General features: G+C 40.7%; 2 protein-coding genes across 2 annotated transcripts; both read right to left on the bottom strand.

The window, feature by feature from the left end:
• Positions 1 to 7072: 7072 nt before the first annotated feature.
• LOC143714125 (uncharacterized) lies at positions 7073 to 10429 on the bottom strand. The gene is made up of 6 exons (XM_077205141.1): positions 10259 to 10429; positions 9172 to 9312; positions 9044 to 9068; positions 8296 to 8334; positions 7658 to 7775; positions 7073 to 7219 (listed from the first exon to the last, which is right to left on the bottom strand). The coding sequence occupies exons 1-6, from the start codon at positions 10259 to 10261 to the stop codon at positions 7129 to 7131; spliced, it is 417 nt and encodes a 138-aa protein (XP_077061256.1). The 5' UTR covers positions 10262 to 10429; the 3' UTR covers positions 7073 to 7128.
• Positions 10430 to 12082: 1653 nt separating this feature from the next.
• LOC143728511 (uncharacterized) lies at positions 12083 to 14050 on the bottom strand. The gene has a single exon (XM_077219361.1). It carries the CDS (start codon positions 14048 to 14050, stop codon positions 12083 to 12085), a length of 1968 nt encoding a protein of 655 aa, XP_077075476.1.
• Between the last annotated feature and the right edge of the window lie 1908 nt (positions 14051 to 15958).

Here is a 15958-nt window from a genome sequence, read left to right on the forward strand (position 1 = left end):
TGTAAAACAACACCCTTTTTACCTCTTCAAAAACAGCTCTGTTCACAGTGACCCATTTCGGTGCATGTCTCTTTAAATGATAATGAAAAACAACTTTATGGCTTTTTGAGGATTAAAAAAAAGTGAATGGATTTTTTTAATTGCATGGTGATTGTGTCCACACACTGCAAAGACACATTTATTTGCAAATACCATATAAAAGTGTATTTTGCATCCCATGACCCCTTTAAAAGCAGTTGGAGAGTTTTTGAATGCATCAAATAATGTAGCACGAATTTGGCTATACTCCTCAACATCAGCTCTCACTGTCTTTGATCACAGGCAAGAGATATCGTGCAGGAATCGTAAAATCAAAATGCTAAAAAAATAAAAAAATAAATGAAGATGTCCGCAAACTGCGTGTTGTCTAGTAACGAACGTAGCCTACTTGCAGCGGGAAAACATAATTTACCCGGAAACAACTAATTCTAATTTCTGATTGGCTGGTAGCTAGCATTTAACTCTGTATCTCTCGAGACAGATGCTATGAACACGGCAGCGAACTTCCCTCCGTTTGCCTGCGTCTCGTCCATTAATTGTATTCACAACTTTCCTGCGAGTCTTATTGGGCGTCGCCATGACACACGATACTTCCTGTTGCCGGTATCTAAGTTCCGGTTTAGCCTTAGCAGGGAGACAGACGACAGCAATGAAGCTAGCAAACAAGGGACACTACTCGCGGCACAAACAAAAGGAGGAAAACTGATCACTTATAAATATTAAATGTGACAGACTACGCAATGGCTCCTTGTGGCTCAACGTGTGCCGTTGTCGGGTGCACAAACAACACGCGAAAACTGAAGGACTTTATGAACGGGATCTGTTTCCAACATAAACGGACCCGCTTGACCTGTTGCCCAGCACCCTACGCACTCCATTCAATGCCGAAGGCTACTGCATAAATTCAATATTTCGAACACAGACATTGTCCTGCACTTTACTTAGAATAAAAACTGCAGTTAAGCTGTTTTTGTAAGGGGTATTCTTTATTGTTTTCAATAATTTACAGATTTAATGTGTAGCAAGATCGCTCTAACAGCCTATACCTACCTTCCAAATGACAGCTGCTGCATGGCTACAAGATTTTCCTAGCCCTGCAATGCATGAACAGCCGACTGTTTCGATTATACCAATCGGCCTCGTCATTATCCAAGCAAGTTGTTTGGGCTTGTTGATGCTCTGACTGTGCTCGACCTCAGCCTTAAAGGAAGATGAACTCGTCGTATTTTGTACACAGTATTTTTCCAATTTTGTTGCTGTGTCGATAGTTGTAAGCCTCTGTGCTCTTATAATTTCGTAGTGTCTCACCATCAACACCCTCACTAAGCACGAAATAGTTAACGATATCCACATAGCTAACGTCTGGCCACAATTTCATATCGTCTACCCATTCCGTTAAGGTAGACGGATGGGGCACTTTAACTGTTCTATCGCCTTTCTCGTAAGATAGTCAGGTCCATGGGACCATCTGTGAGATGTGCTCATTTTGCCAGCGGCGTTGTTGTAAGAGTATAGCACTTCTACTCCTAAATACTAATAGCGTTTAGCTGATAGCAGCAGCTACAGGCTAATGTAAACAGGAAGTTTGATACCGGCTTGTTCTAAGCATTCTACGTTACCATAGCGATTCATGGAAAGGTCAAAGTTCGGGAAAGTTGTGGATAGCGGGACAAGTTCCCTTACTCCTCAGCGTGAGAAATACAAGGTGTGGCGTGTGAGCGTGTGAACGGGTTGAAATGCGTGTGAGCCCTGCTGGTCCCTTTATATTGTGCCTCTTTCCCTTATGTCTTTGCTGGTTCATTTTATGCGTTGTCTGCATTCATTGTGTGCATGCATTATTGCTTCTTGTCAGTCAATTCTAGCTTTAGTTCTAGCCTTCAGTCTTGTCTCGTGTTGGTTCCTGTCGCACATCCTGTTGCACCCTGGTCGTTGACTCTCCTGGTCTGGCAGCTAGCCTGGTGCTATGTACAGTCTCATCACCAACTGTCAAGCCTCTGATTCCCTGAGCCACTGTCTCCGTCTTTGGCCGTCAAGTCTTTGCTGTCTCATCTTCGATCTACCTGTTCTCCAGTTGTGACCTTGACCTACCTGTTCTCCAGTTGTGTGCCCTGCCCTTGGACTGTATTCTTACTTCACCTATCCTGTGCAGTTTCTTGTTGTCAATAAATAACACCCGTTGTTTATTCTGCATCTGGGTCCTCCTCAGAATTTCTGACAGCATTTTGCACATGCTCCAAAAGACATGTCACGCACAAAGTGTATTTAATCCTTCAAATATTTGTTTGTCAAGTATTCTCGGCAGACAAAAACTGTGACTAAGCAAGGATTCGCTATTCTAAAGTGGTCCCCTCATGTTAAGACCAGTGAGTCTAATGGGTAGTTTTCTGAGGTTTACAGATATAGTAGCTAATATAATAACCTAATTATGACCACAGAAAATGAAACCAAGCAAAAAGCTCATCAAAACACATTTAATTCTCAGGAGCTTCAGTTGAGCAAAATTAGACTGGATTCCTCCATCAGTAGTAGTATTACTATAGAACAGAGAAGTGTCATTAAGCCTTCACAATTTACAAAATGGTTTATTTTGCAGAAAAGATCAATAACAAGGGGACACGGACGGACAGAAAAGGGTGAGTTTATAAAATTATGAAAGCCGATACCATGAAGTGCAGAAGGTGGTTTGGTTAAAAAAAAATTAGAATGAAAAATTAGGATTAAAAAAGTTGGGCAAACAAAAATAGAATTAAACCCAGCAACAAACTGAAATTAAAGGGGTTATGCAATTGTTAGCATACATACATTTACACTATTCACTGACTATTGTATCACTATGTTTACTATTATTTGTAATGTAGAATGAGAACATGAATATCTGTACAATAAACAGGTTACAAATCGTCTTTTGTGGGTCCAAAATTGTTACAGAATGTCTCCTTTCCCCCAGGCACGCTATCTCACGACCAATTCGTACGAATTTGTACGAGTGATTAAAAAGTGGCTCATTCGTATGAATTCGTACGACCTCACTCGTACGAATTTGTACGATTTGTCTAAACCCACGTGATGGGTAGGTTTAGGGGCGGGGTCAAGGGTAGGTCATTCGTACAAATTCATACGAATTGAGCAACTCGTAAAATATGTACAATTTAGCAAAAATCGTACTAATTCGTACGAGGGAGGTCGTATGAATTCGTACGAATTAGCCACCTCGTAAAATTCGTACGAATTGCCGTGAGATCGGGCTGACACCTCAAATAACTTTCGTGCGCAGCAAGCACAAGTTGTGATGTTTGCTGTGCACATGCATATTAGTGTCCTCTTTGATCGTGGAGAATTTGAACAACGGACGCATCTCCGATCCGAAGATATTGGCAAACGTTTTTTTTTTCTAAGGCAAGACGTTCACTTCACCATGCACTCTCCACAATAAATAGCTTATTATCCTTATGTGACTGTTAAACGTAACTGGTATCATCACAAACGTTATTCTGTGCCTTAAAACTGGCATATGTCGTGGTATTGTGTCATGCAAGGTCATTGAAAAATCTTGAGAAATGTGCGAGGTGGCCAGCCGGGTGACAGCTGAGACACTGTATCAACTGTCACCGCGATAGAGTTCTATTGCGTCACACGCTGTTTAGTTGTTCAGTGTTATGATAACGTCGTAATTAGCCAACATAGGACGTAAATGAAAATACGATTTGATATTTGTGATATTTAATGTAGGCTACTGTTGCAATATCTGTTCGTTAAATATCTTGTTCCTGTTTTATACATTTTAACCAGTGCTAATTTAAATAAAATGAATTTAAATGGATGAATAAACAAACATGTTGCCCAATAGTTATTTTCTTTATTTGTCTTTATTCATTATATTTGCAATTAACGGTTAGTTACCTTTACATCATTAAAATGGGTCTCAACTGTACCACATATTGGTAGCCTAGTTGAGACAAAAAGCACCCTATTTGTATAGGCCTAATTGTGGAAAATATAAACTACTTCGGTATTATTGATTTATAATATCTTAGTCTACAAGCTAATGAAATGTCATATGGCATGTCATGTGGAAATTCACTTCTTTTCAGTATCTATTTTTGTGTGAAAAATCAACACGCAAAAAGTGTCTCAACTGTAGGCTACAGTCTACCTATAACAGTTCAATGCAACCAGGGAAACGTTTCTAAGGGAACCATTAGTTCTCGGGGGAACCACCCTGATGGCTACTTCCAAGAACTAGATCTAACCGGTTCGAAAGATGGGGAACGTTGTAAAACTGCGTTACATGTGCCCCTATTACAATTATGCTATTCTATTGCAGCCTATACTTATGCATTCTATTGAGAAACCATGAGAAAAGGGTGAATAAAGACTGAGAGTCAAAGATCACAAAATTCTAATGATTTTGAACGATGCTGTAGCTGTGTTTTGCGGTGTGTTTGTTAAATTAAATTTTTATTTTTTAATTATTGAAAAATGCCATTTGATATGCAAAAGTTAATTTTAATTTGAGTAGGCTAAATATTTTAGGGGCAAGTTGTCACATTTCACTTTCATTCTTTCGGGGTGAATCAAGAAAAAAAGTAGCCTATATAAACACCTTATTAATTAAACAAAACCACACAATCGTAGCCTACTTGACGTGTGAAGTTAATGCGGGGGGAAATAAATACTCTGATCCCTAAGTAGTAGCCTAGGTTTACAAAAACTAAGAAAGTCAAAAAACGTTAGGTTGTGGTTGTGCTCTGTAACAGTCAATTCTATATCATCCTCGCTCGATGACTCACGCTCGATGACTTGATGAGTCCACGTGATTTCCAGTTTGTGCCTGTGCACAGGAGAAGAGGTTTTATTTAGCCTATTGTGTGAATTATTTTGAAAAGGATGGATTTCACAATTTTAGTTTTGTATCACTGTCCTATCCTAATCATTTCACGCCACCCCTCGATTGGACATTTACAGGGGTCGCTTATTTTACTGGAGCGTTGTTTTCCCAGACTTTTTGGCAGGTCGATTCGACACGTCTTATGAGGCGGTTCAGTTTCTGAATTCCTTCATAGTGCTCATATACCTTGACCTACATCTTTTGTGTTCTGGATTTTTTGAGGAAGTGGTAGGCTATAGCTGTTTTCTCAGAAAAACAAGTCATAAACACTAATAGAAGCACACAGAGGATTGTGCTAAACCATTTTTAACAAAGAAACAAATGCTGTTTGGTATTTTATTTATTACTGATTAGATGCAGATAAATATTCTTATGGCATTAACATCAACCACCACCTTAACTTTGTATTTGATATACCTAATAGGCTATAAAACTTATCAAATGAAAAGTTGCAATAAGCATGCAGAGGACTCATCTTGAATGTCTCAAACTTTAATATATTTATAATGCTATAATAATATTTCTGTCAGCTACAAATTCAATAATTTTAGAAGTCTACTGTGTTGTTTAACTATTTAAATTTGATGCCAATCAAATTTAAATGTCATTAACAGTTCTGTTGTTACATCATTCAATATATCAGGGTGGGTTGTAATATTAGAAGATATATATTTACTTTTTTTATTTGCATGAAGTTAACTAAAAATATTTATTATGAAGAATTAAACAAAAAGTGCACACATCCACAATGTGCTTTTTGCCCATGAGCAAAAAGCTCAATGATGGTACTCAACAATAATAAAAATAATAAATAAATTAAAAAAAATTAACATGACAAGCTCCATAAATAGAATTTTTTTTTATTGCATTATAACAAGGTTTAATAAAAAAATTAAAAAAGCATAGCAAATGATAACCGACCCAAGACAGGAAATGAGAAACTTAAACTCAATGATAACAAACTCAATAATGACCAGCTTTGCTAATTAAATGAATATCCAAATGCTGTTTTATTTAGGCAACCAATCAGAGTCAGATGACTATGTTATGGCTGGAAAAATAGAACAAAGGAAACTGATATAAACTATTAAGTCCATGAAAGTGAAACTAACAGAACATAATTGGGACATTAATCAGTCATAAATCAACTTTTCCCCCTTTTTGTCAAAATAATCAATAGCCTATACTATCTCCCATCACGACATGTTCAATAGAAGCACAGGAAAGTGCTACATCTGCTCATATTTTAATGTAGATAAAAGGCTTCTGCTGGTGTTATATATTCAAGTAATTAAGAAAACATGCTGATTCAGATTATTCCATATAAATATAGCCTAGATAGATAGATAGATAGATAGATAGATAGATAGATAGCCTAGATAGATAGATAGATAGATGGATGGATGACAGGAATATATATAGGCCTACATACTGTCAGTTATACTAATAGTTATTTAATAGTTATAATAATAGTTAACAAGTGTGATAATATTTGTTAAAAATACTTTAATATAGGTTAATTATTATATAACAATATAGACTGAGTGGCATAAAGATATAATGGGATATAATATAATAGGCTATAATATAATATAAAACGGTTAGTTCCAGTCCTTGATTCTGATTGCTCAATCGCAGTGTACTACCACGGCTATGACCGCTTCACCCAACGGTTCTATGTACACAACATCCCTAGCAACTAGGCCTACTCTTAGCAACGCAAACATGTTCTTATATATTGTTCATTGACGCTTATAGAGTAGAGTAATTGTTGTGAGTGATTGAGTGAGCAAGTGTACCTGCATTTACAGTAGATAAAGCATTTTCCTTCAGGTCTGTCCTATATTCGCAATAAAATATCCGTTTGAATGTCCACTGCAATATCTTCTCCCGTGCCCTGACATGGTCATTTGTGACTAGCGCCTTGCTTCTCCGTGTGCACAACTTTCAGTCCTTTCTTTCCGCTTTGCGTCGTGCCTAACAAAGCTCTTCAGCCATGACTCATTCACAATACAGCACAGACTTTCGTTCCTTATTGCTTACATATAATATAATATAATATAATATAATATAATATAATATAATATAATAATCAATTAATATTATTATTATTATTATGAGCTTCCACAGCTTTTGCTATAAAAAAAAAAAACTCACTCCTACTTATGAGCAAGTGAGCAAGAATTTCATTTTTATTTTCCTTAAGTGTTATCATTAATACTTCTTGTTCTGGAGGCATCAGTGACCAAGACAGTTGGAGTTTCATTCTTTGGCAATGCTTTCCAAATGCACCTGAAAACATTCAAGATAGCAGAAATGAGGATATATAGCCTATATATATATATCTAAAAAAAATCTACATACACCTGTTAAAACAGTTTTTGTGATAACAAAGATAAATCAGATCTTTTAGAATGCAACCAAGAAGATCTTACAAGCACTGCTGAGATGGAATTAATTCAGGTAAAGATATCACACATGAGTTTGATGATTAGTTAATTCTGAACACCACCACATATCCAATTATAAAAGGATGTGCACACTTATGCTGTAGGTTTTTAAAAAAATTCTCTGAAATGTATCACTTTGGTTTTCATGGCATTGCATAGGGAATATTTTTACATTAAAGGTTCAAAAATTCTGATATGATGTATCTTTTATTTTGACATATTGTAACAGTCTATCTAAGATATTTGTAATTCTCTGCAGGGATATAAAAACACTTTTTACCTTAAAGTTTGGCACTTATTTATTTGGAGACAGATGATGATGATGATGATGATGATGATGATGACAATGGTATACATAATGCCATGATATCTGACTGTTACTTGAGTTGTGTCACTGGCTAGAAAAGATATAAATAGGGTTTAGACTAAACTTAAAACTTCCAGGTCTATGCATGCATAAGCAGGTTAAAAAAACAAAACAACACTTTATTTATAGCAAAAAGCAACAAAAAAAGTGTAAAATAAATTTTAGCTGGTGAGACTAAAATTCTTTAATAGTAAAACATATTTAATTAATATACTAAAATACTACAATTCTTTAATAGTGTGAAAAATTGGCCTAAACAATATGAGATTGGTATTGCTATTGACATTTTTAAATCTCTGCTTTCCCCTGTTAACTGTGGAAACATGCCTACTGTATACTGAAAGGTAAACAAAAGCACAAAATCTCAAAAACAATGCTTAAATTCAGACTTAGATAAGAATGTATTTCCTGAAACACTAATGTTAGAACACCAAAAAACCTTTCTCAAAAATTTTGTTCTATAAATAGCACATTCAATGTTGTAATGTAACAAGAGCCTCAAACTACTCATAAATCCATTACATGAAAAAAAAAAAATTATTTGATCTTACCTAGAGTAGTCCTTGGCACATCCAAAGCATAACAAGGATCTGGCATGCAAAACAGATTTTTATTGTTTACTCAGACAATTAATCTAATACATCAGTAAACATAAAAGCCTTAACCGCCAAGGCAAACTTCTTATCAGACCATAAATGGTAACAATCTGCATTCATTTAACAACATTCTTCAATGTTGCTGCTGGCATACTTTTTTTTTCTTCATTAATTTGTTTTTAAATATAATTATTCAGCAAAATAATTCCTGGATAGGGAGGGGCAGTTTTAGCCTGTTGGGAGATTACCAAACTTTCCCCTAAAGTAAGCAATGGTAGCATATTCAGTGCATTTCTTACAGCACCATAACAGAGCTAAAATAAATATTTTTTATAACATATATTTAATACATAAGTTAAAAAAACCAATGCATTTATAATTTAGTGCATATATTTAATAATATATGTACAATTATTGCAATATGCTCTTCTCAGGGTTTCTATAGCAAGATGACACATTGTCAAGCTGTTTTTTTGTCTAGGGTTGAAGCACTATTGGGAGAGGTGATACCTTGAATATTGTAATAAAATAGACATAATTTGAAAGCTTAGATTTTCCTTTATCAAAAATATAAAAGTGTGTGATGGTGTGTCACACATGTTTTAAAACATTGTTTGAATGTTGATTTGTTGAATGTGATCTTAAATCATGGAATAAAAAAAACATTATAACCTTTATATTAAGGCACTTGAGACCAACTTACCATGACATTCTGCAGTGTAAGCATGCTGTTGAATCAAAAGAAAGAGGAACACAGGAAATTTTGATTTAAATATGAATGTTGTTTAGTCTTCTCTCTATTTAGGCTAGGCCAGTAATGCTGATGTTTACCCCAGTGCGTGGACAGTCCTTTCGGTATGTGACCTGCTTGACCTTTTCACCAATGTTTCCTTTGAGAATCAACTTCTGGGGTTCAAGATATACTACCTTTGTCTCATCCACACTTCCATGTTCATCAACCACAACAAATTCCTAAAAAAAAAAACACACACAAGCAATGCTTAATTTTCTGTGCACTTTCAATGTTAAAATCAAATCTAGCTGAAAATTAGACCACAATTAGGCCCTACACATCCTCTGTGCTTTAATTTGGGAGCTTGCAAACTATTTTTAAACTTTAAAGAAATTTAGTTTTGTCAGCTTGCAAGGAAAATAGCTTAGTTTCATTTTCATTTTCTATTTTCTGAGGGGCTTACTTACTTTTAACAAAGGTCGTCTTTTAGACTTCTTGTTTGAGTGCACAGCCATTGTCGTGTCTATTTCAATATACAGACTATTACAAACCGAAAATGATAATTCTGTGATAATTAACTCACCGTCATGTCGTTCCGAACCCGTAAGACTCTCGGCTGGCCATCTACACAACTACCACTTTAATCCTTCTAAACATTCGAGATCGTAACAAAGAGATCGTAAAACTAATCCATATGAATTGAGCGGTTTATTCCAAATTTTCAGAAGATACTTGATTGCTTTATATGATCTTGAGCTTCTGTTTATGTTAACTGATCAACGTTTTGTATGTGAATAAAAGCCTAATATTAATCTGTTTATCATATAAAGCGATAAAGTCTCTTCAGAAAATATGGACTAAATCGTTCAATTCATATTAGTTTTACGATCTCTTTTGGTTTTTAAATGATAGTTGTGTAGCTGTTAACAGAGGGTCAGCAAGCTCAGATATGATCAAAAATATCTTCATATGGGTTTTGAAAATGAACAAAATTTATGGGTTTGGAACGATATGAGGGTGAGTAGCCTAGCCTAAATTAGGACCTTGGTTTTTTTTTTGGCAGTCTAACAGACCCTTTATTGCATGCCACAGTGCCTATAGCAAATGGTTTATTAGATTATGACTTTTTTTGTTTATTTTTTTAACTTAAGATATTGAGATACTGATCATTATTAGCCTACTCACCATTTCTGACCATGTTGGTATGCACAAGGCTCCAGGCGGCTCGCTAAGATTATAGGAAACCGAGTGGTTTCTCAAAATCTCAAAACAGCACTTCAAGCTTGAACCATATCCCTTTGAGCAATTAAAGAGAATGGAAATAAAGCCTGTTCGTGGAGAAAAGGAAAACTGATAATGTCCTTACTGACCCTCAATGTTACTAAAACATATAAAAAAATGAGTTTTATAACAGAATTATCAGAACATAAGATGGTTATTAAAATATGCATTAATGATTGCTATTATATTTATGTGATAAAACTCATAATTGGCTACCTTTAGATTTAGAGAAACATTTGACTGATTTTTTTTATGTGACAAATATATGATTAATATATATTTAAAATATTAATTTTAACTATTTGTAAGCATATATTAATATAAAGTAAACATTAAACTACTAACCTTTAGAAAAAAAATCAAAACTGTTTTTTATGTGAGAGATGTAGCCTATGCAACGATGTAAGCAAATATTCACAATTAGGAAAGGAAATGGGTTTTATTTCCAGGAATCACCAACACCAAGCTATAGAGCACTCTACAATCGCTTCTGCCAATGAGTTAAATGTTTTTATTTTTATGTTGTTCTATGTTTATATATTTTGATTTTAAAATATTGGCCTAGGCTACTAAATCTCAAACTGCAGAATATAAACAGTTTAATTATCTGCCCGGCCTTTTTATTAAGTGGCTTTAAGTAGCCTATTATGAGCGTAGCCTACTTACATTGAAAAATATGTAGGCTAGCTACAATATTGTGTTCATGTTGTATTTTAAAACACTTTTGCTGCTATTGAGGTGTAATACGGGTAATGTTAGGGGCTGGTGTGGTGGTATGTGTAGATTTAAGGGTGGGTTAAGGTGTAAGGGAAGGGGTAGGTAAAAGTTCTAATCCCCAAAAAAGCGCTGCTTATACCTGGCTCTCGTGCGGATAAACCAGCTTTGCTACGCGAGCACTCGTGCATGCACGAAGAGGGTAATGTAGCCTATCTACTACATAGTGATAGTGCAAAAAGGTTCTATTTATTATAGAGAGATTAATTGTAATAGATGTTAATAGTAATAGATTGAGTAATTTTATATTGTTATATATTAGGTCCAGATGCAAGCAGACCTCACCCTGCTCATAACCATAACAATAGGTTACTATCGTAACCCCGGTTCTCTGAAACATCGAGTGGAGAGATCCACCTATGGGAAGGGCATCCGTACCTGACCTCTGCAGAAGCATCCAATTGCACCAAGTCTGGCTAGACAGACAGAAGCGCGCAGCCAATGCCAGGTGAGGCCACACCCCCTCACCTAAGGGCATATAACATCTGGGCGCGCTGCTATTCCTCAGTAAGTATATTCGCTTCTCGTGCAGCAAGCGGGGCAAAGCTGGTGGATCTCTCCACTCGATGTTTCAGAGAACCGGGGTTACGATAGTAACCTATTGTTCTCTTTCATCATCTCGTGTTCGAGATCCACCTATGGGAGAGACATGGACAGCTCCCCGATTGCCCAATACACTCACAGTGAGGTTCTGAAAGCCAGAGAAAGACGGTCACCCCGGGGAGGCGGTGCCTGACACGTCCATTAATCATGAACCTGCAAAGGTGACGCCACACCGACTGCTGTGGACACGCAGGACATGAAGCATGCATGAGACACATACATGAAAGTACCCCCAACCCACCAAGGCACATAAACTAAACCCATAACGGGAAGTAAATGTTTGGTGGCAAGAATGAACATGACCAGCCGGGCCATTCACTCTTATTGGTTTCAACAGGGTACAGGGAAGAGCTAAGAAGACCCAACCCCTAAAACCGAATGTGCTACCGAGGTTCTGGTGACATCCAGCCGGTAGTAACGCACAAAGGTATGAGGAGAAGCCCAACTGGCAGCGGAGCAGATGTCCTGCAGTGACACTCCCCTAAACAAAGCCCAAGAGGCGGCTAAGCCCCTTGTGGAATGAGCTCTGATGCCCCTTGGGGGCTGCACTCCCTTTGCTTCATAAGCCATAGTTATAGCGCCCACAACCCAATGTGAGAGGCGTTGCTTCGATATGGGACTCCCTCTGTGCGGAGGGGCCCATGAAACAAAGAGCTGGTCGCTCTTCCGGAAAGCGCTGGTCCTGGTCATATAAGCCTGTAAAGCACGGACTGGACACAGAGCATTCAGCCTCTGATCCTCCAGAGAGGTAAAAGGTGGAGGGTGAAAAGCGGACAGCTCCAACACCTCCGAAGTGAACGCAGGGAAGCACTTCGGCATGAAGGCCGGGTTAGGCTTAAGGGAAACCTTATCTCCACTGAGGGAGAACTTAGTGCACGAGGGGTGAACCGAGAGTGCATGTAGCTCACTGACACGTTTGGCAGATGCCAAGGCCAAGAGCAAAGCTGTCTTGAAGGACAGCAGCTTAAGGGAAATACTCCCCAGGGGCTCAAAAGGATGTTGAGACAGTGCTTCCAGCACCATGGAGAGGTCCCATTCCGGAACAGTTCTCCTGATGACTGGCAACGAGCGGCGTGCACCCTTCATGAATCTGCGGATTAGAGGGTGCTGCCCGACAGTAGAGCCCTCAAAACCCACATGACAGGCTGAAATCGCAGCCAAATAGACCTTAATGGTGGAAAAAGACCTCCCTTTTTCCATGAGGTCCTGAAGGAAACACAAAATATCAGGAACTGAGCACTGATAAGATGTGAGACCGCGCCCATCGCACCACCCTTCGAACACGTGCCACTTACAGCCATATAAGGACCGTGTAGAGACGGCCCTGGCATTCTGAATAGTGGCGACCACACGCGGCGAAAGCCCAAGTGCGTTCAGGTTCGTCCTCTCACGGGCCAGGCCCAGAGAGCCACCCTGTCCGGGTGGGGGTGGTAAATCTCCCCGTTGGCTTGGGACAATAGATCCGTGCGAACGGGAAGGCGCCACGGCTCGGCGTATAACAGAGGAATTATCTCCGCCAGCCATGGTGCCTTGGGCCACCTGGGTGCTATCAGAATGAGAGACAGGCCCTGCTCTCTCACCCTGGCCAATGAGGGAATTATCAGGCACAGGGGAGGAAAAGCATACAGGAGCACTCTGGGCCATGGGTGGGCCAGTGCGTCTACCCCGAGGGGCGCGTCCATGTCCCTTAGAGAGAAGAACATAGGACAATGGTAGTTTTCGCGCGAGGCGAATAGATCTACGCTCGCCCGTCCGAATCTCATCCATAGCATTTCCACTATCTGAGGGTGAAGACGCCAATCTCCGTAGATTGGGTTTCCCCTTGATAGCAGATCCGCACCTCTGTTCAGAATGCCCGGAACGTGAGTTGCGCGTAACGACAGGAAAACCCGTCTGCTCCACACCAAAAGCTTGTAAGCTAGAGCGTGGAGTTTCGACGAGCGCATGCCGCCCTGACGGTTGATATAAGCCACAGCCGTGGTATTGTCGCACCGTACTAGAACGTGATGTCCCTGCAGGCGAGGCAGAAAATGATTCAGAGCTTTCCAAATGGTTAAAAGCTCTAAATAGTTTATGTGCGCTGAACGTAGTCTGTTTGGCCACAGACCGTTCACCGTTCTGCCCTCCTGGGTGGCACCCCAGCCTGTCAAGGACGCATCTGTCGTCACAACTTTCCGCATCGTAACCGCCCCCAGAGGGGTTCCCCGTGCGTAAAAGTTCTCGCTCTCCCAGTGGCGCAAGGTCGCCGAGCAGGCGCGTGTCACTGTTACCGAGCGGCAAAGGTCGCGAATCGGGCTGAAATGTAGTGACAAGACCCATTTCATGAACGCCCTCATCCTCAGAAGTCCCAATGGCACAACTTGGGTGGATGAAGCCATGAGACCCTGTAGCCTGAGACATGTGCGATATTGCACTTTCGCCCCTTCTCTGAACTGCGTCAGACAGTTCATCAGAGAGCGAACGCGCTCTTGAGAGAGGCGCGCTCGCATGGAGACCGAATTCAACTCCAAGCCCAAGAAAATGACATTCTGACTGGGCGTGAAATTGCTCTTGCTCACATTCACTTGAAACCCGAGCGATGTGATGTGCGCGAGCACACGGTCGGTGTCCTGCAACACCTTCTCCTTTGATTCGGCTATGATGAGCCAATCGTCTATATAAGTCAGGATTCTCAGACCTGATATTCTCAGAGGTGCTAAGCCCGCCTCCGCGCACAGACAGAAAGACCGGGGACTCAAACTGAGTCCAAACGGAAGAACTGTGAATTCGTAACATATGCCCTGGTAGGCGAAACGAAGAAACTTCCTGTGCGGAGGATAGATGCTTATGTGAAAGAAAGCATCTTTCAGATCGACTGATGTGAACCAGTCGTTCTGTTTTATGGCACGGGCGAGTGCGCCTTGTGTCAGCATTCTGAAATTGTATTTCCTCAAATGTTTGTTCAACACTCGAAGGTCCAAGATAGGGCGGAGAGAGCCGCCTTTTTTCGGGACCAGAAAATAACGGGAATAAAAACCCTGGTTCATCAGATTGGGAGGTACCACCTGAATCGCTCCCTTGTTTAAGAGAGATGAAATTTCCTCTTTCAGAATGTGAGAGGCGTTCTCTTCCGTGTGAGAAAAGAGAATGCCGTTGAAATGCGGGGGTTTTACTGCGAATTGCAATCTGTAACCCTGCATTACTGTACGCATCACCCACTCGGGAGCTGAAACGGTTCGCCAAGCCGCTTCGTGACTCGCGAGAGCTCCCGCTCGGGCCAGAGCGGAGCTGTGTGAGACCGACAGGTTTATTTGTGATGCAATGGCGCCATCTAGTGGGTACACTAGAGGCGACATGCAGGGGTTCGGAGGGATTTCCTCTCTCTGCAGTGAGATGAATTCTCTCTGCGGAGAGAGGTTTTCCCGCCGAAACGAATTCATTTGATTCGTATTTTTTTGTGTTTTGTGTGTTTTGTGTTGGGCAAACACTGGGGCCGAAGCCTTTATTGAGAGAGTGAGGGGAACAGAGTGTGGGCAGTGTGGTGTCACTGAGCTTAAACTTTCCCTTACAAAGGGCCCCCTGAACGTGGGGGGAAAACACACATCTCTCGAACACACGAGCTGGGCAGTCTCGTTTACACACGGAGAGCTGACCCATCCGCGGGACCCCCTGGGTTTTTTGGACGGGGGTCCTAGAAGAGGAGGGGAGTCCGAAGGGCTTGCGGCCCGTGAACATGGACTCGAAGCCCCCATCGGCTGAACATCAGGCAGGCCGCTTGCGTTTCGAGTCGGTGGGGTTGGAATTCGCAGGTCTCCCGGCCGCGGCCGCGGCGGGAGCGGGCTTACCCCAGTGCTTGTGTGTAGGTGCTGGGTTATGTTGCCGAGGGGGTGGTTTGTTGCGGGGCTTTTCTCTGCCCTGATGAAACTGTCGTCCCGTGGCCGGTGGGTTAGGCAAACGCACAGGGGGCGCCTGGCGTGGGACTGACTTCCTAGGAAGGCAAAGTTTGAAGGCCTCATCCTCCTTTTTCTTATCGTCACACCGTTGTTGCATCAGTGCGACGGCGGGGCCGAAGAGAGCCCGGCCGGGCTCCACCGGCGCGCCCGCGATGCGCCGTTTCTCACTGTCAGGGAGTCCCGACAGGTTCAGCCAGAGCGCGCGCTCTCCGACCACGGAAAGCGCCATGGAGCGCCCGCAAGCTTGGACGGCCTGCCGAGCGTTACGGAGGACGAGGTCGTTCACCGTTAGGAT

The sequence above is a fragment of the Siphateles boraxobius genome, unplaced genomic scaffold (assembly GCF_051911475.1).
Source record: "Siphateles boraxobius isolate OS27281-9 unplaced genomic scaffold, OSU_SipBor_1 12, whole genome shotgun sequence".
Classification (NCBI taxonomy): domain Eukaryota; kingdom Metazoa; phylum Chordata; class Actinopteri; order Cypriniformes; family Leuciscidae; genus Siphateles; species Siphateles boraxobius.

Coding starts and splice junctions, on each gene's coding strand:
- LOC143714125 (XM_077205141.1), bottom strand. Junction 7,776..8,295: donor TGTGCCAAGGACTACTCTAG/GTAAGATCAAAT, acceptor TATCTTTTCTAG/CCAGTGACACAACTCAAGTA. Junction 7,220..7,657: donor AATAAGTGCCAAACTTTAAG/GTAAAAAGTGTT, acceptor GAATGTTTTCAG/GTGCATTTGGAAAGCATTGC.
- LOC143728511 (XM_077219361.1), bottom strand. CDS start 14,050: ATGGGTCTTGTCACTACATTTCAGCCCGATTCGCGACCTTTGCCGCTC.